The following is a 27,591-nucleotide window of genomic DNA, read 5'->3' as shown; positions in this document are numbered from 1 at the left end:
GAAAGTTACCGGCCCGGCGTGCCGGTTCCCTTAGGGACAGAAGCCGGGCTGGGCGGCGGCGGCGGCGGGGAAACCGCCAAGACAGCCTGCCCTTGGAGAAGCCAAGATGCCGGCTAGGGGCAAGAGAAAAGGGAAAGGCAAGAACAAAAAAAAAGACAAGCTTAAGTAAGGAGAACCCACGCTGCGGTCCGCTCCCGGGATTCGGGCCTGGGGGCCGCAGGGGTTGACTGACGGACACCTTGCCTCCCGCTCCTGCACTTGTCTCTGGCTCTCCCCCCCCCCGCGCCGAGTCTGAGGACAGTTCCCATGGTTCAGAAATTCTCAAATGCATGCCAGACTTTATTGCTTCAGCTTAGAAAATAGGATGAGATTTGGGACCCTGACGTAATTAAAAAAAAAAAAGGGGGGGGGTTATTGATTTTTTTACAGAGAGGAAGGGAGAGGGATAGAAAGCTAGAAACATCGATGAGAGAGAAACATGGACCAGCTGCCTCTTGCACCCCCTCCCCACTGGGGATGTGCCTGCAACCAAGGTACATGCCCTTGACCGGAATGGAACCTGGGACCTTTCAGTCCGCTCTATCCACTGAGCCAAACCGGTTTTGGCGACCCTGATGTAATTTAGACACAGCCCCTACCTATGTATAATGCGTTAACATTAACGATGGAGGCAGATAGGTTCCCCCAAAGTACCTATTTTTAACATTCGTTTAAAATCTTGCGTCCAAACTTCATTGGACTGATATCTAACATTTTCATCGTTACAGCCGTACTGCACACCAGTACTCTAGATGAGTGGTTCTTAACACAGGGTGATTTTGCCTTCCAGGGCACATTTGGCAATATCCCTGGAGACATTTTTTATGATCACATCTGGAAATGTGTGCTATTGGCATCTAGTGAGTAGAGATGCTGTTTTACACCCTGCCAATGCACAGATCAACCCTCTCACCCCGCCAAGAATCATTTAGCCCAGAATGTCAGCAGGGCCAGCATGTGGAAACCCTGCTCAAGACTATAAACTTCTCTAGAATAGGCACTAAACATTAGTCACTATATCTCCAGCACCTAGCAGAGAGCCTGGCACACAACAGATGCTTATTATTTGTGCACTAAATAAGGTATCTGCCTGTTATATTTCACTTAGATATTTATTCCACGAGAACTGTGCTCTTGATCCTTGTCTGAGAGATCTCTACTTTGTGGTTGAGATGATCTTGAACACCTAAAAGATCTCTTGATGATTGAAGTAGTTCCTTGGTCTTCTAGGGATTCCATTGGGTTCAAAGAAAAGCATAAAGGATTTGACCAAATTGGGTAATTGTTCAGATTTCTCCAAAATGATCAGAACTAACTGTAGCATGAATCCTTTCCAGGCTTAGAGCTGCTGCTAATTGTCGCTAACCTATTAGGTAGTCCTAGTACCGTGTTTCCCCAAAAATAAAACATCCTCCGAAAATAAGACCTACTTACAGATTTCCTTCTGAGTGAAATATAGGGCATCCCCCCAAAAATAAGCCCCCCCCCCAGGCTCTGTCTCAGAATGAAAATTAATTTACCGTAAACTGGTCACTAGGGCCGCCCCGACTGGCGTCTAGCAACCAGTGACGTTATGTGGAGTCCTGATGTCACTGCTGTGTGGAGGTGGAGCGGAGGTCGAAGTGAGTGGTGAGTGCGGGGGGAGAGAGGAGGAGACTTTCGCAGATGCGTGTAGAAGAACAGGAGGATTAGAGCGGAAGGGACGCGGCGAAGGTGGTGAGTGCTGGTCTGTCTCTGGTGACACTACCTGATGCTCGCAGCTGCCCTCATGATAATTGAAGGTTCTCAGTCAGTGGCAGACCTTGCTCCAGCCCAGATTCAGGCCCCAGCAAGCCCAGTGACAGTCCCCAGGCAGGCCCCAGGGGGTAAATGTCTGATAAAGAGGTAGGGAGGGGAATGTCTGGTGAAGGTGTTCAGTGGCACAGGGGTGGGGGGAGGGGGATCACTTAAAATGACACAGGAGGGACCAGAGGGGGCATTCAAAATGACACAGGAGGATCAAAAGGGGTTACTAAAATGGTAATCCCCCCTCTGATTCTCCTGTGACATTTTGATTCCCCCCTCTGATCACCCCTGTGTCATTTTAAGTGATCCCCCTCCCCCTATCTTGATACCCCAATTCCTTTTTTTAACCCCTAGAAATGAGCACAAAAAGAAAAAGCTACTCCGTGGAGTACAAGAAAGCAATTGTGGAAGACTCTTGGGGCCAAAATCCTACTGCTTTCTGCAAAGAGAAGATGTTGAGTATCCAATTGGTCCGAAAATGGCGAGCAGAGTATGGTAACCTCATTGAACAAGAGGACAAGGGAAATGCTAAAAAGCGCAAGTGTGGAACAGGTCAGCAACCATTATTTTCCGAGCTGGAAGACCTGATCTGTGAACGGGTTGTTGACAGGAGAGCAGAGGCTTTGGTTGTGAATAGGGCTCAGCTTCAAGAATTTGCCCTTACAGTGGCACCACAGTTTGACATAGCCCCCGAAGACTTCAAAGCATCACAACACTGGCTGGATAATTTCCTTTAGCGAAGTGAACTGTCTTTAAGAAGATCTACAACATTGTTTAGGTTGGAAGATACTCAAGTTATTAAGCAAGCACTTGCATTCAAGTCCTTTATTGATGATGCTGACTTCTCTAAATACAATCTTTCCAACATGATTGCTATGGATGAAACTGCAGTGTTTATGGGCCAATCATTTCAAACAACAATTGAACAGCGGGGTGCCTCCTTAGTGTACATTCCCTCCACTGCTTATGAAAGTGCACGTGTTTCCTGTATTTTGGCAATTCGTCTGGATGGCACTAAAATCCCACCTTTAATCATTTCTAAGGGCAAGAAGGAAAAGATTGAATGTGTTTTGGGCGTTTTATTCTTGAAACTGAAAAAGCCTGGGCCACACAAGCAGTTATAAGGAAGTGGGTTGATTTAATGCTACCGCTTGTTATGCGAGGGAGCCAAAGAGGTCTGCTAGTTTGGGATGTAGCCAGCACTCACTGAGCTAAAGACATGAAGACATTTCTTCACGAAAGAAAAATAGATCAGATAATGATTCCTGCAGGAATGACGGCCTATCTCCAGACTCTTGATATTGCAATAAACAAGCCATTCAAAGACAATTTGCGCATAGAAATTAATGACTACATTGAAAATAGAATGGAGAGAATTCAGCATGGAAACTTTGTGAAACCTAAACTGCAAGAAGTTGTGACTTGGGTGAAGAATTCATGGGAGAAAATCACTGACAGTTGCATTGCAAATGCACTGTGAGCAGGCTACCTTGACAAGAAGTACTCATTTAAAGACAGTGCTATTGCTAAACATGAGAGATTTGGTCCACTAATTCTGAAAGAAATGGAGTCACAAGAAATTCACCAGGAAATTCAGGAATTGGATTGTTATGATGATGTTGACCTGATTGTCATTGAATAAATGAGTAAATTCTTGATACTGTAGGATTCATAGTTTGTCTGGTTTGTGTTGACAACTACTGTACTACTGTACCGTATACAGGTGATAAATTTCCTTTATTTTCATTTAACAATAAATGTGTACCGTATTCTTCTTCATGGAAAAATAAGACATCCCCTGAAAATAAGACCTACCCCATCTTTTGGAGCAAAAATTAATGTAAGATACTGTCTTATTTTCGGGGAAACAGGGTAGTTCCTGACACATTGGAGTCATACATGCTGTCCAACAATACTATATATGGGACTATGAGAGAATCCCCAAACTTGTAAAGTTTGTGAAGTTACTTATTTAAGAGAGTAATAAATGCTCAGTGCAGAAAATTTAGGAAACATGGAAAGTTAAAGTAGAATTTAAAAAATCATCTGTAATTCAATTCATCATCCACTACTATCATTTTGGGATTTTTTAAAAATCTTTTTTAAATGATAGCCCAATGTACATAATTATTTGTATATATATTAAGGTGACCAGATCGTCCCACTTTTGGTGGGACAGTCCTGATTTTCAACAATTTTCCCCACATCCTGCAGCGTTTTAAAAAAGTCTCGATTTTTGGAAAGAATTTTTCCAATCTTTCCAAAAATCGGGACTTTTTAAAAACGTCTAGCCAAGAAACAAACAAAAAATACACACAAAATAACCTAGAACAAAAAGAAAATTGGGATTGGAAAGATTACAGAAATATGGACTCAAAGTTACATTTACACTATGAATGTATCTTCATGGTGAAGAGGAACTAAGGTAATGGATTTGTAGTAGAGAGAGCCAGGATCTAAGACTGAGCAAGTCAGAATAGAAAAGACAGTTCAAATGTGAGAGAATCAAATACGTGAAAAGATGTGAAAACCTTATGAAATAAATTTAACTTATGCCTTTCCTCTTTGTTTTTCTAGTCCTTTAGAGTTATCCTCTAAAGCTTTCCTCTTCCAGGAAGAGGCACCTACTATGACAAGTCCTTTGTCAAATAAATATGTATTTATTATTAACTAATTCATCTAATAATGTTTGCTCATATGTGCCAGGCAATATCAAACAAAACAATAATAGAAAAATGTAAAAAAACAAACAAACAAAAAAAACCACCACAAAAACCAATAATAGAGAAATGTAATAGAGAATAATTAGTTATATGTTGTCAATGCCCTCTTCCCATGTAGGAAGACACCAAAAATGGAGGAAAGTGCAATAGAAAGAGCCAAGGCCAGTGCCTCCCTTTGGGAGGCCAGGCTGGAAATCACAGAACTCTCTAGGATTGAGTATCGTGATACTTCTCTGAAACTTGCGAAAACGAATGAGGACTTAAAGAAACAGCAGTATAAAATGGAGAAAGACACAATGACTGTATTAAGCTACCTGAAGAAGCAGGACCAGGAGAAAGATAATATGGTAGGTGGGTAGAAATCCTCATTACATAGAAGTTTTGTGGCCTGCATTAACTAATTGATATTGGTCTGCCTTTATCAGTATTATTTACATATTTTATTTTTTATTTTTATCTGCCTCCATATATCAAAGGTCTACATATAGATGTAGCAAATGCATAACTTTTCACAATCATGGATGTTTATTAAAACCAAAGAAATTATTTTGCAAAGAAGTAAAGCAGGTTCAATATATCTTGGCGCTGAAACCGGTTTGGCTCAGGGGATAGAGCATCTGCCTGAGGACTGAAAGGTCCCGGGTTCGATTCCGGTCAAGGGCATGTACCTTGGTTGTGGCACATCCACAGTGGGGGGTGTGCAAGAGGCAGCTGACCAATGTTTCTCTCTCATCAATGTTTCTAACTCTTTATCCCTCTCTCTTCCTCTCTGTGAAAAATCAATAAAATATATATTTTTAAAAACACACAGCAGTATAAAATGGAGAAAAACACAATGACTAGCTCTCCTATAGTGTTTTATTCATTCTTCTATATAATAGAAATGCATTATTTTCTTAAACTTTAAGCTGTTATAGTCCTATTTCATGTGAATTATAGAAATAATAAAAATAAAATGCTTTTTCCTGACTGGGCAACTCAGTTGGTTAGAGAATCGTCCCACTATGCCAAGGTTGTATAATATGTTCTCTCCCCAGTCAGGGTACATACAAGAATTAACTAAAGAATAATGTATGCCTAAATAAATGGACCAATGAATCAATGTTTCTTTCTCTCTCCCCACTTGCTTCCTTTCACTATCTCACAAGTTTATAAGAATTAAAAAAGAAAATGTTTTAAAAATTATATCTTGAACAAAATTAGGAAATTTTTCTTAAAAATGGGTTTTTGTATTTAATGCTTTGTTCAGTCAATCACAAAAGATCATTTCATACCCATCCTACATGGTTTAGGACTATATATATTCTTTAGAATTTGTAAGTTTTCTTTAAACTAGTCTAAGATATTATTTACAACAATATTTCACTTCTGGATCCTCTGATTGCATAACCAAATCAAGGAGTTTTTAGTTTAAAAAACTATTTAGGTTCCATACTAAACCAGCATCCTTGGAGAAATGATTAATTCCAAGACTGGGGAAGGGAAAGTAAAAGATGATCCTGGAATATGTTATTGTGACAGAGAGTAAGTAAAAAAGATTAACTTGGGATATTGTGGAATTGGGCACCTGAGCCTGTATAATTTTGTTAATCAGTGTTGCCCCAATACATTCAATAAAAAGGAAAAAGTAAGAAAAAAACTAAAAATATTAGAGGACACAGGAACTAGTTGAAAGGGGCTCCCACTGGCCAAATCTGGGAAAATAAAAATAAATAATTACTAATAAATTAAAACTCATTGAAAAGAGTAAGTCCATGAGCACATACTACTAATAAATAAATACATTATAAATGAGAGAGAAGGGAAAGCTTTTCCTTATAGTACAATATAGTAAATTATTAAATTTCCAATGAGTGAGGATGGAGTAGGAACAGTCACCATTTGACATCACAGTAATAACTGATTCGGTCAGAAATTATCACTGGATGCTAAAACTAGTGGGTTATAGTTTGATGTGCAGAAGGATATGTGCAAAATCTTAAAATACCTTACCACAAATCACTTGATAATTACAAAAGAAAAAAATACTAACTTCTTTTTTTTTTTTTTTTTTTTTTTTTTTTGTAAGCCTTGTCGAAACAAGGCCACCAAAAATTTTGGTTGCCTTCTCCCCCCCAAAAAACAAAATTGGGAGAGAGAGAGAGAGAGAGAGAGAGAGAGAGGGAGAGAGAGAGAGAGAGACTAACTTTTAAATGGCAGACACAATCTTAATTGATTAAAGTTGACATCAATCACCTCATGATGTGATGCACTAAGAAGGATACAACATTGCTTTGCAGTATATGCCTTCCAAAAATGCATAAATTGAATCTACTCATGAAGAAACATCAGACAACACTAACTCTGGCCAGTAACCTTCAAAAATACTGAATCATGAGAGACAAAGACTGAGAAATTTTTCCAGAGTAAAGGAGGCTAGGATACATGACAATTAAATATAATACATAATCAAGAGTTATATCCTGGACTAGAAAAAGAAAAGTGGCAATGAAGGACATTAATGGGACAAGTGGTGATAAAATATGAATATGGATTATAGATTATATCAATGTTAAACTTCCAAATTTTTATAATTATACTATGCTTCTTAAAAAGTGCATTTTTAAATTAGGAAATACATAATTATTTAGGAGTAAAGGATCATCATGTTTTTAACATATTCTCACATGATCCAGAAAAAACAATATCATCTGTATATCTATACTTATATAATTATATATTTAGATAGATCTCTTCATATATATTTAGATAGTCCTATCTATACAGAGGGAAAGTAAATGTGGCAAAATTGGGTGAAGAGTGTATGAGAACTCTTTGTACTCTTCTTGAAACTTTTCTCCTAAAAAGTTACCATTATATATTATGCTAAATGAAATAAGTCAGACAGAGGAAAATAAATTCCATATGATTTCACCTATATATGGAATCTAAAGAGGAAAATAATACAGACTCATAAATACAGAGAACAGACTGATGGTTGCCAGAGGGGAGGGGACTTGGGGGACTGGGTGAAAAAGGTGAAGGGATTAACAAGTACAAATTGGTAGTCACATGCCGCAACCTGCAAGGCAAGGGTTCAGGAGCTGAAGAAGGGGCCAATGCACAAATGAAAGTCCTATACAAGAAATATGAATTTAGGCCGAAACTGGTTTGGCTCAGTGGATAGAGCGTTAGCCTGTGGACTGAAGGGTCCTGGGTTCGATTCTGGTCAAGGGCTGCCTCCTAGCCAAACTAGTTAGGGCAAAATATATTTTAAAAAAATGGTTAACATTTTCTTTCTGAAGTCAATAAAAACATTTAAAAAAAAATGGTTAACATGGTCAATTTAATATTGTCTTTAAAATTAAAAAAAAAAATTATATTTAGAGAGAGAAGAAAGGAGAGAGATAGAAATATCAATGATGAGAGAGAATCATTAATCAGCTGCCTCCTGCGCACTCCCTACTGGGGATCAAGCCCCCAACCCAGGCACGTGCCCTGATTGGGAATCAAAACAAGATCTGCTTCATAGGTCACTGATCTTTTTTTTTTTTTTTCCAATTATTAAACATAAGGTAACCTTTATTGAAAATTCGTCAATGAGATAAGTTTTTTAAAATACATAGTTTAACAATGAATATTATTTATATTAGAATGAGACAGGGTTTTAACATGTATTTATTGTCTTGAGAGAGAGAAAGAGATATATATATCAATTTTTTGTTCCACTTATTTATGCATTTATTGATTGATTCTTCTATGTGCCCTGACTGGGTATCAAACCCACAACCTTGGCATACTGGGACAATGCTCTAACCAACTGAGCTACCCATCCAGGGCTTAATGTTGTGTTTTTTTGGGTTGTTGTTTTTTTGTTGTTTTGTTTTTTTTACCACAACTTAAAAAAAAAAAAGTTACTTAGGTAATTCTTATGATAGCCAGGTTTTGGAAACTAGCATTAGCAGATTAAAGTTATGAAGTATGTTCCCTCTCCTCTTCCCACCTTACTCAACCGATCCAACCCTACTGGTTTTAATATGTGAAAACATGGTTATTTAATAAAGGAAGAACAGCAATTTCATCACCTTCCTAACCTTATTTTCATCTTCTACAGATTGAAAAACTAAAACAGCAATTGACTGAAACAAAGGAAAAAGCCCAAGAGGAGAAGGAGAAATTGGTAAGTATCAATGTACATTAATTAATACACTTACTGGGTGATCAGGTTTCTGGAAAGCTCATTTTTAAGACACAATGAGATTAAATGAATCGGTCATCTGAGCATCTCAGTGACCTTATAGCTCAGTGACCTTACAGCTCAAAAAAATAACATTAAAATATGTTGTTGTAGAAAACCATCTGGTATTAATGGTGCTTACTGTGTCTGAGTTTTACATTCTTCCTATGGCTTTTCAGTGGGCCAAAAGTTAGGAAATATGTGTATATTTTTAAAAGCTTAAAATATATAACAAAATTTAAGCTAACACTAATATTTTCAATTCAGATGCAGGAATATAGGGTTTTTACTTAACTTTATCTCTTTATAAAGTTAAATGTGTCCTTTCTTCCTTGCCCAAAATCCTGGTTCTTAATGATACCTATATAATTTTTTAGTTGCTTTAAACCTCAATTCATCAACAGTCACAGAATACTAATACCAATGTTACCACTAACATAGATTAGTGGGAACAGTTTTAAGATTTTTGTGGGGCCCTTTTCCCCTTGATATATGTCAATAGGAATGTACTATCAAATTATAAACTGGTTTGGCTCAGTGGATAGAGCGTTGGCCTGTGGACTGAAGGGTCCCAGGTTCAATTCTGGTCAAGGGCATGTACCTTGGTTGCAGGCACATCCCCAGTAGGAGGTGTGCAAGAGGCAAGTGATCCATGTTTCTCTCTCATTGATGTTTCTATAATAACTTTTTATCCCTCTCCCTTCCTCTCTGTAAAAAAATCAATAATATATATATATATATATATATATATATATATATTTTTTTTTAAAGAACCATTTAAAATAATTTCTTTCTGTGAGGTTATGCCACAAACTCAACAACACCCTTTGCTTTTGATTTTTAGGAGTTGCTTTTGAAAAGTTTAATTGTGCATATAAAAGTATGTAATTATATAAATATTTATAATTATGTAAAATATTTATGTGGTTCCAAAGTCAAATCTACTAAACATGGTATATTCTGAGAAATCTAACTCTGTCTATGTGTTCAAAATATACCAGAGTATATTATCAAAATAGAGTTTTGTCAGCATAATAAGTGAGAAATGGTGTTTCAGTGTATTTCAATTTGCATTTCTCTTATTGTGAGTTAGGTTGAGCATTTTTTTTCCATATTTTTAGAGTCATTTGCATTACTTTCAATATTTCAGGTGTGGTGGGTTTTTTGTGTGTATGTGTGTTTTGTTTGTTTGTTATTGTTGTTTTTGCTGAATTGGCCCTTTTTCTTTTTCCTTCTTTTTCTCTCTCCTTTTCTTCCCTTTCTCCTCTCTCTCTCCTTCCTTCCTTCCTCTTTCTTCCACTTTTCTCCTTGCTTTCTTTTTTTAAAAAAAAATATTTTTATTGATTTCAGCAAGAGGAAAGGAGAGGGAGAGAGAGAGATTGAAACATCAATGATGAGAGAGAATAACTGATTGGTTGCCACCTCCACGCCCCCTGCTGAGGATTGGGCCCACAATCCAGGCATGTGCCCTTGAACAGAATCGAACCCGGGATCCTTTCGTCCACATGCTGACACTCTGTCCACTGAGCCAAACCTGACAGGGCTCTCTGCTTTCTTTACTGGAGATATCAGCCCTCTCTTTGTCTCTTGATTTATTAGTTTTAATTTAGGGTCAGGAACATTATTTATCTTTCTAACAGATTACTTTTTTTTTTTTTTTAACTGTATGCAAAAATAAAAAAGGGAACATTTCGCCAAAGAAGGTAGACAAATGGCTTAAGGCTTCAAATGGGACATGATTCTACAGGATATCTGTTATTTTTCCTAACTCATTTACCTGTTTTTCTTTGTTTTTATATACAGGAACAAAAGTATAATGTGCAAATAAATGAACTGGAGGGACAGTTCTATCAGAAAGCCAAAGAAATTAGCATGATTCAGACAGAGCTAAAAACAATAAAACAATTCCAAAAACGAAAAATCCAAGTGGAGAAAGAATTAGAAGATGTAAGTTTCTTTCTTTCTTTTAAAAGGAGGTTAGAATTAACTACTATGTCTGCAAAATCCTTCACTGACATTCACTCATGTGAGATGGTAAAGGGATTTTTAAATTTTTTTTTACAATAAAAGTGTAAGACGTCAGTTTAGGGCTGGACGCAAAAGGTCTTGATGTTTAGACTTTTCTTTTTCTAAGCATTGATTCCTTTGTAAATGTTCCAAATCTGAGCCAGCATATTCTCCCACATTTATCAGCAGTCAAACCGTTAGAGTAACTTCAATAAGAAACAAACTACAGTTCTTTGAAAACAGTATGGGCAAAGTCCTAAGGGAAAATATGCTCACACAGATGAATGATAATTTTAGAAAAATTTAGAAGGCCCTCTGGGAAGGTGTGGGTGGGATGCGGAAAACAGTACTTTTAGAAAATTCCTAGCAGCCGGGTCGGGTGTGGCCAGGCCCGGAGCAGCAGCTGCCAGGCTGGGAGCGGCCAGGCCCAGAGCAGCCGGGTCGGGTGTGGCCAGGCCCGGAGCAGCAGCAGCCAAATCCAGAGCATCTAGGTCGGGAGCGGCAGTGACCAGACCCGGAGCAGCTGGTTGTGGAACGAACCAGAGCAACAGAGGCCAGGCCCGGAGCAGCCAGGCCCGGAACAGCTCGCTCCTCGCCTGCCCCTGCCCCAAGGCTGCCTCTCAGACATGGCTGGAAACTTTTGTGGAAACTTGAGGGACTGCTGAATCAAGTGATGAAGGCTTAGATCTGGATGTGTTGAGTTAGTATAGTGCTGGGGTGTTGATCTGTGAGTGCCTTGGGTGGGGCCTGGATGAGGCTGGTTGACCTAGTATTTGGAAATGTCTTTTGTGTGAAGTGTATCATTGGGCATGTGGAGGTATTATTGATATGAGAAAATGCTAAGTAACTGATTTACTATCTGAAAAGGGATTTACTATCGGGGAAAGGGAGGGAGGAAGAGACTGAACATAAACTGTGCACCTATGGATGAGGACAATGGGGGATGGGGAGGGGGCAGAGGGTGGGGTGGGAACCTGGTGGAGGGGGGAAGAAATGAGGAACCTTTGTAATAATATGAACAATAAAGATTGATAAAAAAAAGAAAAGAAAAGAAAATTCCTTTGACCTTGCTATGCTCTTTCTCTTACTTTCCATCCCCTCAGCTCAGAATATAGTTTTATTGCATTGATCATAACATAACAAATGTCACAGATGAGTGCTAGGCACAGGTAGCTGAAGTCAGCTTTGTGACTTGGGGCAAGCTCAACCTCTCCATATCTTGGTTTCCTCATCTGTAAAATGAGGAGAATAAGAATCTTATAGTGTTGTGTTGTTTTTAAAAATATATATATTTTATTGATTTTTCACAGAGAGGAAGGGAGAGGGACAGAGAGCAAGAAACATCAATGAGAGAGAAACATCAATCAGTTGCCTCCTGTACACCTCCCACCGTTGACGTGCCTGCAACCAATGCACATGCCCTTGACTGGAATTGAACCTGGGACCCCCCAGTCCACAGACTGATGCTCTGTCCACGAGCCAAACTGGTTTCGGCTTATAGTGTTGTTTTAAGGACTGAGTTAATATATGCAAAGTCTTTAAAATAGTTTATATAACATAGTGAGAATTATATTAACAGTGGTGTGTAGCTCTCTGAAAAAATAGGTTATTACTGAAAAAAAAGTAATAATTTTCTGTGTCCCCATAGCATTTTGTATCTTTTTTAATACCACTTAGTCTATCCTATCTTGATATTACAGTTATCATTTGTTTTATCTCCCCTACTGGACTGTAAATTCTTCAAAGTACAAACTGTTGTCCTTTGTATTCATAAAAAATACAAGATAAACAGTAGTTTACTAGCTCAATAAATATTTGTTAAATGCTGATTGGGTCTTTTCATTAAAAATGTAATTGGTGGGAATTGCCGAAACCGGTTTGGCTCAGTGGTAGAGCGTCAGTCTACGGACTGAAAGGTCCCAGGTTTGATTCCGGTCAAGGGCATGTACCTGAGTTGTGGGCACATCCCCAGTAGAGGGTGTGCAAGAGGCAGCTGGTCGATGTTTCTCTCTCATCGACATTTCTAGCTCTCTATCTCTCTCCCTTCCTCTCTGTAAAAAATCAATAAAATATATATTTTTAAAAAATGTAATTGGTGGGAATCTGGCTGGTATGGCTCAGTAGTTGAGCATCAACCTGTGAACCAGGAGGTCATGGTTCAATTCCCCGTCAGGGCATATGCTCAGGTTGTGGGCTCTATTCCCAGTGTGGGGCGTGCAGTAGGCAGCCAGTCAATGATTCTCTCATCATTAATGTTTCTATCTCTCTCTCCCTCTCCCTTTCTCTTTCGCTCTCAAAATAATAATAATAATAATAATAATAATAATAATAATTGGAGGGATATCAACCTTTCTTTTAATTAGATGGGAGGAACCCTTTCACAATGTATACATATCTCAAATCATCACTATGTATACTTGAAATACCTTACAATTTTACTTGTCCTTTATGCCTCAATAAAGCTGAAAAAAAATTAGAAGGAATATTAAGTTCTGTTTTATATGAAATGGATGCATATTGAGTCAAATTAAGTTCCTTAACTTTTCAGGAACTCTCAAAATATATTCCTATGTGGAGGTATACATTCTGAATCAAAGTGAATGAGGAACTAGTTCATAATCTAGTGAACCACACTGTTATTTTTTTTAAAGAACAATGTTGCCACCTAGGGGACAAATAGATTTCATATCTCTTCAAAGAGGGCTGTTGGGCGAGGAAGATTTAAAATCTAAAGGCTTTTGAGGAAAAATAAGGTAATTCTGTGGAATATGGAAGAATTAAGGCAGGTGTGGAGGCCCCTGAACTTAAAATTAAGGCATAGGTAATACATAAATGAAGAAAATTAATTATACTTGGTAATAAAATTCACTGCATAAATTTAAAAGAGGCTAATTATATTTAGATTATAAAAAGGTAGTCAAAACAAATATTTTAAAGAAAAAATATTTCTGTCCACCTGATTAGAAGAAGAAGCATACATTAGTAGGTTGCAATTATTTTTTTCATAAATTGTTTTGTCTTTGTTTTTGACAAAATGATAACCATTTTCAGCAAATTTAACTGATAAAAAAAAGTCCTCTCCCCGCCACACACACCAACACATAAGTATAGCCATTGAATATTTTTATTAAAATACTATGTAGAAACATATTTATATATATAAACATATTACATAGTCTAAGGGAGTTTATTACCACCAAGCCAGCAATGCAAGAAATATATTTTTAAAATATTTTTACAAAAATGAGGTCATGATGTACAAATTGTTTGTTAACACGAAATCCTATTGAGTAAATGTATCATGATTTATTAATTGGTTCCTTGTTTTGGACATTTTTACTTTTTTCTAATTAAAAATTTTTTTTATTGATTTCAGAGAGGGAGAGGGAAAGAAACCAGTGATGAGAGAGAATCATTGATAAGCTGCCTCCTACTGGGATTCAGCAGCAATCTGGTCATATGACCTCACCTGAGTGGAACCCTTATATATGGTCCATAGGTCAGTGCTCAACCATTGAGCCACACTGGCCAGGTGAGACCATAGCTTTAAATTAGCTCTACTTTAGAAGAATTTTATGTCATTTTTGTCTAGCTGGCATGGCTCAATGGTTGAGCATTGACCTATGAACCAGGAGGTCAGGGTCAGGGCACATGCCTGGGTTACGGGTTCAGTCCCCAGAGTGGGGTGTGCAGGAGGAAGCCAATCAATGATTCTCTCTCATCACTGATGTTTCTATTTCTCTCTCCCTTCCTCTCTGAAATCAATAAAAATATATATTTTTAAAAATGTTATGTCCTTTTTATTATATACTAGAGGCTCGGTGCACAAATTCGAGCACCAGTGGGGTCCCCTGGCCTGCAGGATCGGGTGGAAACCGGCTCTCTGACATCCCCTGAGGGGTCCCAGATTGTGAGAGGGCACAGGCCTGGCCAAGGGACTCCACTGGTGCACGATCGGGGCTGGAGAGGAATGTGGAAGGTTGGCCAGCTGGAGAGGGACCATAGGAGGGATCCAGCACATGTCCAGTCTGTCTTGCTCAGTCCCATTTGGCTGGACCCCAGCAGCAAGCTAACCTACTGGTCAGAGCATCTGTCCCTGATGGTCAGAGCACGTCATAGCAAGCAGTTGAGTGGTATTAGCATATTATGCTTTGATTGGTTGAATGGATGACTGGACACTTAGCATATTAGGCTTTTTCTTTTACTTCTTTTTTTGTTTAATATATTCTATTGATTTTTACAGAGAAGCAGGGAGAGGGATAGAGACTTAGAAATATCGATGAGAGAGAAACATCAACCAGCTGCCTCTTGCATACCCCTTATTGGGATATGCCTAAAACCAAGGTACATGCCCTTGACTGGAATCAAACTTTCTGCATACCCCTTATTGGGGATGTGCCCAAAAACAAGGTACATGTCTTTGACCGGAATAAAAGCCTAGCCCTAACTGGTTTGGCTCCGAAGGCCGAAGCTCTATCCACTGAGCCAAACCGGTTAGGGCTAGGCTTTTATTATATAAGATAGTTTTAGAGGACAGAATGATTCATCTGTGGGAATCATAGGGAGATGATTTTTAAGATTAATACTAAGGAAAATTTTCTAAAAATAACTATTAAAGGTCAGCTTAGTGAATTAATGAGATTTGAATTAGTGATATTCTGTTTCTAAATGTTCTTCTCATAGGAGGGATTTTCATATTAATTGAGAGATTATATAATCTGACTCCTCAGGTCTCTTCCAGTTCTAAAATATGATTCTGGGTATCCACATGGTTAAAATGAAAGATATTTAAAAATATGATTATGAGGATACCTTGTCTGAATGTTTTGAGAACTGTTATTTATGAAAGGTTTTTAGGAACTCAATACTGATCCTGTAAATCTAGAGAAGATTGGGGGAAATGTGGTACTCACAGCAAAGACTTGGAGATTTTCTGCATGTGTTCAGGATTAAGAGGTAAAATATAATAGAAAATGTAACACAATTTCCTAGGAATATGCCCCAATCAACCCCAATTTCATTTCCTATTGACCAGGTTTTTTGTTGTTGTTGTCTTTTTGTTTTGCTATTTTAATTTAGCTGAAGGAGAATTTGAGGAACTCAGAGCGGAAACATCAAGAGACTCTTAGAAAATTGGAAACCAGGTTTTTTAAAGAAAAGGTATGACATATTAAGGTTAATTTAAAATTCTTTCATTTACCAGAACAACATAAATATATTTATATGCACTCTGAGATATCAACCTTCCATTTGATACCTTGTTAGTTTTTGTTTTGTTTTTTAATCAAATCACAGTAGAATAAAAAAAATAGGGAAAACAAAGCCTATTTTTAGTAGATATCTCACTGTCTAGTCTTTTTTCCCTTCCCAGTTAGAGATTCTTGAAACCCCCAAGTGAGATTGTCATCTTACCAATGTTTTCAAATGTATCCCCCTCAGTTTGGTGTTTCCTTGGCCGAACTAAAGCTACATGAACCTCATTATATAGGGGAGGTGGGATTGGAGAGGTCACTCTGGTACACATGATATACATTTTAATTATTATTATTGTTTGGGTCCAATAATAGGATATATTTTCCATGAGAGCAGGGACCCTATCTGTTTTGTTCACCACAAAATCTCCAGTGTTTAAAAAATCTGGTGCACTATAATATTATTGCTCCATAGGAATTTGTTGAATGAATGAATGAATGACTCTCATCAACCTCATAGATACTGACTCTCCTTGTTGTATTTAGCAGAAATTTCTCTCAGCTCTGCTTTGCCATACTAATGTTGATCCCCCCCCACCCCTATTTATCTGTCATGTTGTCTCTTTAATGAGGAGATGGGGAAGTACCCTAAGGTTTCTGTGTTCACACTATTTTTCTGACTTCTCTATCAATTGGTGGAGTTCACATCAGGTCATGTGGACAGGAGATTTTTGACATTATAAAATACTTAACTTTTTGATGTGTTAATTTGTTGTTAGAAATATAACTCTGTATTAAAACAGACTATTTTCTTTTTTAGCACCGACTAGAAATGGAAGCTGAAAAGAAGATAATAATGCTGGCAGAGAGAGCCCATCATGAAGCTGTTGTGTAAGAGATTACTGCCATTTTCCCCTTTTTAATAGCCTCTCTTTTTTCAGGTCTGTTTTGTTCTTATCATGTTGTCTTCCCACTTCTCTCCTGGTTTGCTTTCTTCGAATTTTCTGGCTTATTTTCCCTCACTGTTTCCATAGAGAGAATTTTGTGTTTCCACCCTCTTCCACTCCGCCCTTTTTGTAGCAGCATGGTATGCAGGTAAGAGCCTGGGCTCTGGAATTAAACTGCTCTCAACACATATACCAATTGACTGTAGGTAGATTTCTTAATTTTTTGAAATTAAATTTCTTTATCTAAAAAATGGGTTAATGCCCTAGTCGGTTTGGCCCAGTGGATAGAGTGTCGGCCTGCGGACTGAAGTCCCTGGTTAGATCCGGTCAAGGGCACATGCCTGCTTTGTGTGCTTGGTTCCCAATAGGAGGCGTGCAGGAGGCAGCCAGTCAATGATTCTCTCTCATCACTGATGTTTCTATCTCTTTCTCCCTCTCCCTTTTTCTCTGAAATCAATAAAAAATATATTTTTAAATGGGGTTAATAATAGCAATCTGGCAGGGTTGTCCTTATAATTAATTTTGGGGGTGGGGAAATAAAGAAGTAATTGTCCTAGTTTGGTAATATCTGAAACTTAGACCTCTGTTTTTAAATCTTGTGTCTCTCTATTTCAGGCAACTGAACAGTGCTGGAAGAGCTGTTTTTAAAGAGAATGTTTATCTCCAGAATGCTCTTGACTACCACCTGAAGGAAGCTGATGCTCTACAAAAAAAATCTAAGCAGTTGCAAGAGTCTAAAACTTCTCTTTTATATCAAAAGGTTCCCATTCTCTTTTAGACTTTGCTTCCTATCTCTTAAAAAAATATGTTCTTACTAATTTCAAAGAGAGGAAGGTAGAGGGAGAGGGGAATAGAAATATCAATGATGAGAATTATTGATTAGCTGCCTCCTGCATGCCCCCTACTGGCGATCTAGACCGAAACCCAGGCATGTGCCTGACTGGGAATTGAACTATGACCTCCTGGTTCATGAATCAAGCTCAACCACTGAGTCACACTGGTAGGGCCTTATCGTTGTTTTTTGTTTTTTGTTTAGATTAACTTGGTAAATACTAAGCATTGAGCATAATGCTCCTATGTAATCATGCCATCACAAGATGGCTGCCTACAATCAGGCCAACAGGGTGGTTAGTGAGGGATGACCAAATGAATGAACAAGCAGGCTGTGTGGGGCAACTAGGCCGCAAGGGGGGGGGGGGCGGCAATGGGGTCAACCAGACCAGCAGGGGGCAGTAAGAGGCAACCAGGCAAGTGGGGGGAGTTTGGGGCGTCCAGGCCAGCAGGGGGGACACTTGGAGGTGATTAGGCTGGCGGGGGGGGGGGGGGGGGGGGGGGGGGGGGGGGGGGTGTGGGCGGGGCCAGTGAGGGGCAATTAGGCCACCAGAGGAGGGCAGTTAGGAGCGACCAGGCAGGCAGGCAGGTGGACCATTAGGAGCCAGCTGTCCAGGATTTGGGGAGGGATGTCTGACTGCTAGTTTAGGCCAGATCCCCAACAGCAGTCAGACATCCCCCAAGGGGTCCTGGATTAGAGAAGGTGCAGGCTGTGCTGAGAGGATCCCCCTTCCATGCACTAATTTCCATGCATCGGACCTCTAATAAAGATACATAAGGACAAAGGGATCATTTTTCTTCTGTCTGAATGACATACCTTTCTTATTTCAAAAGATTAATTACTGAATGACTAAGAAGCATTAGATTTTGCATTATAAAGAATATATCAGAAACCTAAATACAACTCCTATTATCTACTAATTGAGAATACTCATTTTGCTTTGCTTAGAGTTAGTCTCTGATTCACTTAGGAACAGGTTCAGCTGTAACAGCCCTGACAACAGTGGCATCTACACTAATAAAAGAGAAAGATGCAAATTGACCATATCTCCACAATGCCCACAAGCCAATCAGGAGTATGCAAATTAAGCCAAACAAAGATGGTGGGTAAATTTGCATACACAGGCAGCAAGCCCACAGCCTCCTGGGACCATTACCACCCGCGGAGGTGAGGGCTGTGGTGCCAAGCCAGGCCTGCAGGCTCCCAGGATCATCACTGGCCCTGGGAGGCAAGGGTGGCTGCACAGCTTGACAGCAGACAGCAGGGCCTGCTTGCCCATTGCCATGGTGTGGAGCAGGCAGGCCCCACAGAGAGCAGAGAACCATGGGGAGTGGGCCTAAGCTGTCAGTAGGACGTTCCCTGAAAGCTCCTGGATTAGAGAGTGTGCAGGTCAGGCTGAGGGATGCTCCCCCCCCCCCCCCCAGCACAAATTTCGTGTACCAGGCCTCTAGTCATCACATAAGGGTTTATTCTCTCACCTAAAAGAAGTCAGAGCTGGAAAGCCAACAGAGCCCAGGTTCCTTAACTCTGCTTTGCAGCATGTGGCTTACACCCTCAAAGTCACCTCATGGCCCACAGCAGCTGCTGAATCTCTAACCATTACTAAAAGAGCAGGAAGGAAGAAGAACAAGAAGGAAAAATATATGTCCCTCCCTTTAGTGGTCTTTCTGAAAGTCCTACACACATCTCTACTTGCATCTCATTGATCAGAACTTACATCGCTATGCTGAACCCCAGGGAGACAGAGAATTTTCAACTGAGCTTACTGCCTTCCTGGGGGAGGGGGGCGGAATCGGCATTTTTTGGCATCATACTCAAATTTCACAAAGTAATGGAAATTAGAGAGGAACTTTTTAAGTTCTGAAATTGACAAAAGAAAAAAGAAATCTCTCACCTCTTTCTGTTTTTAGGAAATCGACAATCTGTTGGTTAAGGAAAAGGTTATGCAATTTACCCAGCAGAGATCACAAATCAAAAGTCTTCAGAGGAAGGTGTTAACCTTGGAGAATGCCCTGAAATGTCTGACTAGAGAGTTTGAGACTGAAGTTCTAAAACTGAAGCAACAGGCAATGGTAAATAACCAAGGTGATCAGATTGAAATTTTCAAGCTGCAGAACCTTCTTCAGAAGAAGGACAAGGAAATGAATAGAGTGAAGAAATTGGCCAAGAACATACTAGATGAGAGAACAGAAGTGGAAAGGTTCTTTTTGGATGCTCTAAACCAAGTGAAGCAGCAGATTGCATTTAACAGGATACAATATAAGCAGGTGGCACAAGCTGCTTTCAATTTAAAAATGCGAGAGGCGTATGCAGGAAGAACAGAATATCCTAAAATTCGAACATTTGATGGCAGAGAGCACAGCACCAATAGTGTGGATCAGGATCTTATGGAGGCTAGTAAATGGTACTAATAATACTTTAATATTTTATCTTTTTTGCTGCTATTTTTGTACCCTTTAGAGAAATAAGAACCCTGAAAAATTTAGTTTGGTAATATCTGAGTATTGAGTAGATTACTTAGTGAGGTACTTGAGGATAGGAACCAACTCATCTTTGTAACCTCTATGCTTGGCATAGTTTGTGGGGCCTAATATTCTTAGTGGTGTCCTCTTTAAAAAAAAAAAATTTATATATATACACACACTATTGATTTTTTACAGAGAGAGGAAGGGAGAGGGATAGAGAGTCAGAAACATCGATGAGAGAGAAACATCAATCAGCTGCCTCCTGCACACTCCCTACTGGGGATGTGCCCACAACCAGAATCAAACCTGACACCCTTCAGTCTGCAAGCTGACACTATCCACTGAGCCAAACTGGTCAGGGGAATAGTGCCCTCTTTTCTTCATAAGATTAACTATTAAAGGGACTAGATTATTTTTTTCCCACAGAATCCCATTGCAGCATCTTTTAACACGCTCCTTTATTTTGTTTTCTATAAACTAGTTACAGAGGTTTAATTAGATTCAGGTTAAACATTTCTTATAAACATACTTTCATAAATATTTTATAGAGGCCCAGTGCACAGATTCGTGCACCAGTGGGGTCCCTCAGCCTGACCTGTGTCCTCTTCCAATCTGGACTCTTCCTATTCTGCCTTCTGTGTGACATTTCTGCTATTGAGCAACTTGTCACCTTAACCTCAGTTTCCTATTAATTGCTTCCTTAACATTTCTATCCGTTAGAGCACTCTTCCCCCTATAAACCCTCAGCAGGGCAGGTAGAGGCAATAGGAAAGTAAAAGATAAGTAAATGATTTTTAAGAGGCTTAAGAGACAGGTTGGAAAAGGACAGTTGAAGTATATGGTGATAATAAAGTAAAACCTGAACTTTAAAAAAAATATTTTTTATTGATTTCAGAGAGGAAGGGAGAGGGAAGGAGGGAAGGAGAAAGAGAGAGGGAGGGAGGGAGAGGGAGAGGGAGAGGGAGAGGGAGAGGGAGAGGGAGAGAGAGAGAGAGAGAGAGAGAGAGAGAGAGAGAGAGAGAGAGAGAGAGAGAGAGAGGGAGGGAGAGGGAGAGGGAGAGGGAGACAGAGAGAGGGAGGGAGAGAAGCATCAATAATGAGAATCATTGATCAGCTGCCTCCTGTATGCTCCACACTGATGATAAAGCCTGAAACCTGGGTATTTTGTTCTGACCTGAAATTTAACTGTGGCCTCCTGGTTCATAGGTTGACGTTCAACCACTGAGACATGCTGGTTGGGCAAAACCTATACTTTTAAAGAAAACTAACAAGCTATGGCTCAGTGGTTGAGCATCAACCTATGAACCAGGTCGGCTAATATATAGATAGAGTATTGATGTTGTATAATGTGAGACATTTTTTGCATATAGAGCACTTAGTTTTATTTCTTTTAAAAAAATATTTTTTATTGATTTGAGAGGAAGGGAGAGAGGTATTTTCTTTCCTCATATTTACATATTTTGTATTTTTCAAAAAAAGAGATGATTACTTTGACCGTATTTTTCCTTTGATATTCTTCAGGACAGATATTCAAGGAGATGTGGATATTGGAGATTTGACTTGGGAGCAGAAGGAGAAAGTCTTACGATTGCTCTTTGCAAAAATGAATGGTGTTGGTCCTAGGTAAATCCCTTCTGTAGTAAAATACCAAGTTGTCATCAATCCTTGAAACCATATAGGAATAATGAACTTATTCTTAGAATGAAAGGATTAGGAAAAGATCAGAAAATATAAAAGGGTCATACTGCTTAGCTATACAATTCTCAGAGATAAATAAGAGAGTAGAAAAGAGATTAATTTTAGATGTTTAAGATAATGCTTACTAAGAAGGTATAATATTGCACAGCTAAATGAGCGGTAATGTAGAGATGCATAACAGCTGTTAAGATTTTATTGGTCTAAAAAGATAATTAAACGATTTTTAAGCTGATTATTAATCAAGAGAATCTCTAATACCAAAGAAAAGACCTAAAACGGAAAATAAAAATCTACAGATATTTAAAATAATTCTTTTTAAATTGATTTTTTTTAAAATTGATTTTAGCCGAAACTGGTTTGGTTCAGTGGATAGAGCGTCGGCCTGCAGACTGAAAGGTCCCAGGTTTGATTCCAGTCAAGGGCATGTACCTTGGTTGCGGGCACATCCCCAATGGTGGATGTGCAAGAGGCAGCTGATTGATGATTATTCTCTCATTGATGTTTCTAACTCTCTGTAAAAAAATCAATAAAATATATTTTAAAAATTTATTTCAGAGAGAGGAAGAGAGAGATAAAAAACAAAACAAAACATCAACAATGAGTGCTGCCTCCTGCACATCCTTTACTAGGGATCAAACCCACAACCCGGACATGTACCTTGATGGATAATTGAACCTTGATCTCCTGGTTCATGGGTCGAAGCTCAACCACGAAGCCACACCAGCCAGGCTAAAATAATTCTTCTTAATGAATTGTTTCACTCTCTACTATGTTTTATCAGTGACTATAACCCTGGTAATGAATTATAAAGTGAGAAAAATTAATCAACTACTTACTGATTTGAGAGGAAGGGAGAGAGGTATTATGTGCTTGGAAGTATGTTAGATACTCTGGGGATTCAACAGAATTAAGAGACATTCCTTTGATATCAAACAAAACCAAAAATAACAAGGATAAAAATAGATGGAACAAAAAAGTACAATTGGAGTTCAGACAATATGTCAATGGGCTAGTCAGGAAAGAAGACCTCAGTCAGAAAGACAGGAAGTATGGCTCTGTGGGGTACCTTGTAAGAGAGTGGGATAGTAGAGAGAGGGTGAAGGGCACATCAGGCAAGGGGCAAAGTAGACAGCATAAGCAAAAGCCCAAGGCAGAAGTGGGTATCAGGCATTTAGGGAACATTGAGGGAAAAGTGCCTAGCTTGAAGAAGTGTGGTAATGCTAGAGAATAATTAGTAATTAAAAATAAGGATTAATCTAAAAACCGTACAGAAAAGCCTGAACTTTTGCTAGTGTAGATTCTAGAGCAGTGTAACATATTTTTCTTCTCCATCTTAAAAGAATCCAAAGAGCAATATGTCATACTCTCATACTTTCACTGGAAGGGCTCACAGGTTATTGTTCTCAGAGCTAACTGGAACCTAACAGTGACAATGTGATGGCTTGGAGGACAGAAATAGAGGTGGGGTCCAGCAGAAGCTGCTGCACTACTCATGTAGTGGTGAGGGGTTTAGGCAAAAGTGGGACCAGACAGAAAAAAGGAAGCCGAGACATGGGAAGGAGAAACAGCTTAGTGATAAAAGGACAAAAGGAATAAAGACAACAAAGTATGAATGTTTGTTTTTATATTAAGAAATAAAAGAATGGTGGTATTAAAGTCAAATGGAAAATCTGAAAGACCAATGTGAGGGAAATATTTAAATTTTATTTAATCCATCCATTGAGTCATTTAACAAATACATATTTAGGGCTGCTATTTACTGAGGATGTCATGGTGAGCAAAAAAAAGACATGCTTATTACCAAGGAGTTCATGGTTTATGTGGGAAGAAAGTCATTATTCAAATCATCACATAAATATATTCAAAAGTACAACTATGACATAGGGTCAAAGGAGTGGTATGAGAGCCTTGATTAGGGGAATCTGACCTAATTGAGGTCAGGAATATTTCTGAGGAAGTAAAAGCTTGAGCTGACCTCTACTAGTAAAAGGTAAATCGGAAGAAAAAAGAAAGAAAACCCATTTTAGGCAGAAGAAACAGAAAGTAGTATTTTCAGGGTCAAATTGGAGATGATGGCAATATTGAAGTAAAAAAATACATAAGGCATGCGTAAATAGTATTTGTAGTACAAATGATAGTTTAGGGAGAGAGATTTGCGCATTAAATGAAATTGGTTGTTGAGTTTAGCAAAGTGGATAAAAGTAGAAAAGTAAAGGGTTGAGGCTAGAGCATTGAGGAATAACCACAATTAATGAACAGGGGAACAAAGATGAGTACAGCCAAATGAGAGGAGTTTTAAGTATTGGCTAAATGGAAGATAAAGGACTTTGAAATGGCTTTTTGTCTCTGGTAGTCTTTTGAAGATGTGGAGGGACAATCTGTAGGTACTGAAAGTCTGTCTTATTATGAGTTGACTTCTTCCAGGGAATATAGCCTGAGTTCCAGACCTCAAGTTCCATATTGTGTTTTTTTCAACACTGGAGAAACAGGAAGTTGAGTGAAATCTTTCACACCGAAGTAATGAACTTGAACCTGGCCACAATAAAACCATGTCTAAGCCTATTGGAATCTCATGCCAGAGTTAGATGAAAGAAAAAGAATTTAGGAATAGAATGGTGAAATGTTGAGATAAAGATGAGATTAAATGAGTAACCTAAGTTAGGGAGGAATTAAGTGATAAAAGGTCTACCAAAGCAAGTAGAATAATTAGGAATTCACAATAGATTGTATATGATTGTGAACCCAATAGTTCAGTATTTTTCTTTGTGAGTGAACTAAGTCAAAGGGGTATTTATAATCAATAAACTGTACTCTAATGCATCAACAACAACTCTGGCTATAACTTAGGCACTGGTAGTATCTAAAATATATTATTAGACTATTTAAGATAGCCAGATTTTGAATGGGTTAAAAAAATTGATTTGAGTCGAAACCGGTTTGGCTCAGTGGATAGAGGTTCGGCCTGTGGACTGAAAGGTCACAGGTTTGATTCCGGTCAAGGGCATGGCTGCGGGCACATCCCCAAGAGGCAGCTGATCGATGTTTCTCTCTCATAGATGTTTCTAACTCTCTATCCCTTTCTCTTCCTCTCTGTAAAAAATCAATAAAATATATATTTTTTAAAAATTGACTTGTGAAACACTGATTTGTTGTTCCACGTATTTATGCATTCATTTGTTGCTTCTTGTACGTGCCCTGATCAGGGATTGAACCCACAACTTTGGCATATTGGGACAAAGAAAATGTGCTAACCAACTGAACTACCCAGCTAGAGTGAGGATAGCCAGATTTTGAGTGGGTTTATGCCCTAGTTGAGGGCAAGTTTTAGGAGTGAGATATGTGTCTTTATCTGCTGGCAAAAAAAACCTACTATACTTTTTTTGTAACAAGCTTTCAAATTAAAATATTGACTTAGTGACATGTTTACTTCCTGTGTTTAAACCACACTTGCCAAAGTATAAGAGAAATTTTTATACTGTGTCTCTCCATTTATACTGTGTTCTGTGGTTCTTTTTGTAGGAAGGGAATTTTCCTGGCCATGTTTTATGTTTTTTAAAAAAATATATATTTTTTATTGATTTTTTTACAGAGAGCTAGGGAGAGGGATAGAGAGTTAGAAACATCGATGAGAGAAGAAGAAACATCGATCAGCTGCCTCCTGCATACCCCCTACTAGGGATGTGCCCACAACCAAGGTAGATGCCCTTGACTGGAATTAAACCTGGAACCCTTAAGTCTGCAGGCCGACGCTCTATCCACTGAGCCAAACCGGCCCGGGCACTTCCCATTTCTTAAATTCAACATATCTCAATTTTAAGAGACTATAAGTTTATATTAACTTGCCTTAACATTATATTGCCTCTATGTGTGTGTGTAAAAGATCATTTTTTTGAAAATGAGAAGCCCATCCCATGGAAACATTAATTTAGCACTTTAAAAAAATATTTTATTGACTTTAGAGAGGGAGAGGGAGAAACATCAATGATGAGAGAGAATCATTGATCGGCTGCCTCCTGCACACCCCCTACTAGGGATTGAGCCCACAACCCAGGCATGTGCCCTTGGTCAGAATCGAACCTGAACCTTTCAGTCCACAGGCAGACGCTCTATCCATTGAGCCAAACCAACTAGGGCAGTGGTCGGCAAACCGCAGCTCACGAGCCACATGTGGCTCTTTGGCCCCTTGAGTGTTCAATGCCACTTCTTCAAAATAGACTCGCCCAGGCTGAAAACCGATTTCTGTGCATGGGCCACAAAGTTTCAATCGTACTGTACGTGCATGGCTGCACATGCTATTTTGTGGAAGAGCCACACTCAAGGAGCCAAAGAGCCGCATGTGGCTCTCGAGCTGCGGTTTGCCAACTACTGAGCTAGGGCAATTTAGCACGTGTATAGTTGAAATAAGGGCACAAGGAGACACTGCCTCATTGTTAACTTTTACCCACCACAGGAAATCCAGTCAGATGTCTAGATCTTCAGGTCCAGAATATGTTGTTTCAGACAGTGGACAAACGGAGGAATGTGGGTAAGGTCTTTCTCTTTTTAAAAAAATCCTCACCCCAGGATATGATTTTTTAATTGATTCTAGAGAGAAAGGGAGAATCAGTGTGAGAGAAAGCATCAATCAGTTGCCTCCTCTACTTGCCCTGACTTAGAATTGAACCCACATTATAGGTTGTGCCCTGACAACCTTTTGGTGTGTGGGATGATGCTCCCAACAACTGAGTCATCAGGCTAGGGCAAAAAGTCTCTCTTGACAAAGCAATGAATGTGAGCCTGATCACAATGGTTCTATTGTTCTGAGCTAGATTCCATGTGTGCCTGGTTGTTGACAGGTCTCTTTGTCGTTATTTAAGGGGTGAAAGTCAGCTTCAAGATCAAACCTTCATCACCCAGCAAGTACCAATCTCAGACTCTTCTCATGAAGTGGAAATACCCAATATTCAGAAAGGATCACACAAGTCTGACATGGTAAGCAGTCTGTAATCTAACAAATAATACATATAACTGTTACCTTTCCCCATGAGCTTCTTTGCTAAGTCACAGTTGGTTAGCTCTACTATTTCAGGTATCAGTAAAATGAGTATTAATACTAGTATGAGATTGTGGACATTTTTATAACATTATCTACACTAAGGAAGGCATATACTTAATGCAAATGCATATTTTTGCCTTTTAGTATTGAAAACCTAATAATTGCCTTTTGAAATACACAGCCTAGCCAAAATATGTACTCTCTTTTATGTAAGAATTAAAACATAAGGACCATTTAACTCTTGGCTTTGGACAGAGGTGGGAAGTCTAAGTCACCACAGGCTAGGGGACAGAGGCATTATAAGGAAGTACGGCATCGTTTTTTTAAAGCCAAATTTTCTTTTTAAGAGCTTTTTATTTGTAATTCATTATTCATAATTAGTACAATGTAGAATCAGAGAATGAGGCCACATCAGAGCAAAAAGAAAACAAAATACTCTTTTAGCTGCTACTAGCAGTAACATAATTGTACAGTTGTTTTTTCTAATAAGAAACAAGAAACTTCTGAGTAGCAAGTAGCTAGCCAAATAAATTGATTCCAATTAGAAGAACATGATTCTTTTTTTTAAAAATATTGAAACATCTTCTAATTTAATTATACCTTCGACTTTCATTATTCTGATTAGTATTTTTTAAAATATATTTTTATTGAC

At 38.8% G+C, this 27,591-nt stretch overlaps 1 protein-coding gene across 1 annotated transcript; it reads left to right on the top strand.

Annotated features, from left to right (window-relative positions):
• The first annotated feature begins 4 nt into the window (after positions 1–4).
• Positions 5–27,271, top strand: BBOF1 (basal body orientation factor 1). The gene is made up of 11 exons (XM_084893145.1): positions 5–165; positions 4,666–4,894; positions 8,641–8,706; positions 10,567–10,710; positions 15,850–15,930; positions 16,783–16,853; positions 17,525–17,669; positions 19,652–20,145; positions 21,728–21,829; positions 26,355–26,429; positions 26,761–27,271. The coding sequence occupies exons 1-11, from the start codon at positions 107–109 to the stop codon at positions 26,888–26,890; spliced, it is 1,596 nt and encodes a 531-aa protein (XP_084749271.1). The 5' UTR covers positions 5–106; the 3' UTR covers positions 26,891–27,271.
• The last annotated feature ends 320 nt before the right edge of the window (positions 27,272–27,591 follow it).

The sequence above is a fragment of the Pipistrellus hanaki genome, assembly GCF_964339955.1.
Source record: "Pipistrellus hanaki genome assembly, chromosome: 1".
Lineage (NCBI taxonomy): Eukaryota > Metazoa > Chordata > Mammalia > Chiroptera > Vespertilionidae > Pipistrellus > Pipistrellus hanaki.
Note: the sequence above shows the minus strand (reverse complement) of the source record. Positions and strands in the feature narration are given on the sequence as shown.

Excerpts from the sequence above, each read along its gene's own strand:
- BBOF1 (XM_084893145.1), top strand. The coding sequence starts at position 107 with ATGCCGGCTAGGGGCAAGAGAAAAGGGAAAGGCAAGAACAAAAAAAAA. Across the intron at positions 15,931-16,782 it reads CCAGGTTTTTTAAAGAAAAG|CACCGACTAGAAATGGAAGC; the intron begins GTATGACATATT and ends TTTCTTTTTTAG. Across the intron at positions 20,146-21,727 it reads CTTATGGAGGCTAGTAAATG|GACAGATATTCAAGGAGATG; the intron begins GTACTAATAATA and ends GATATTCTTCAG.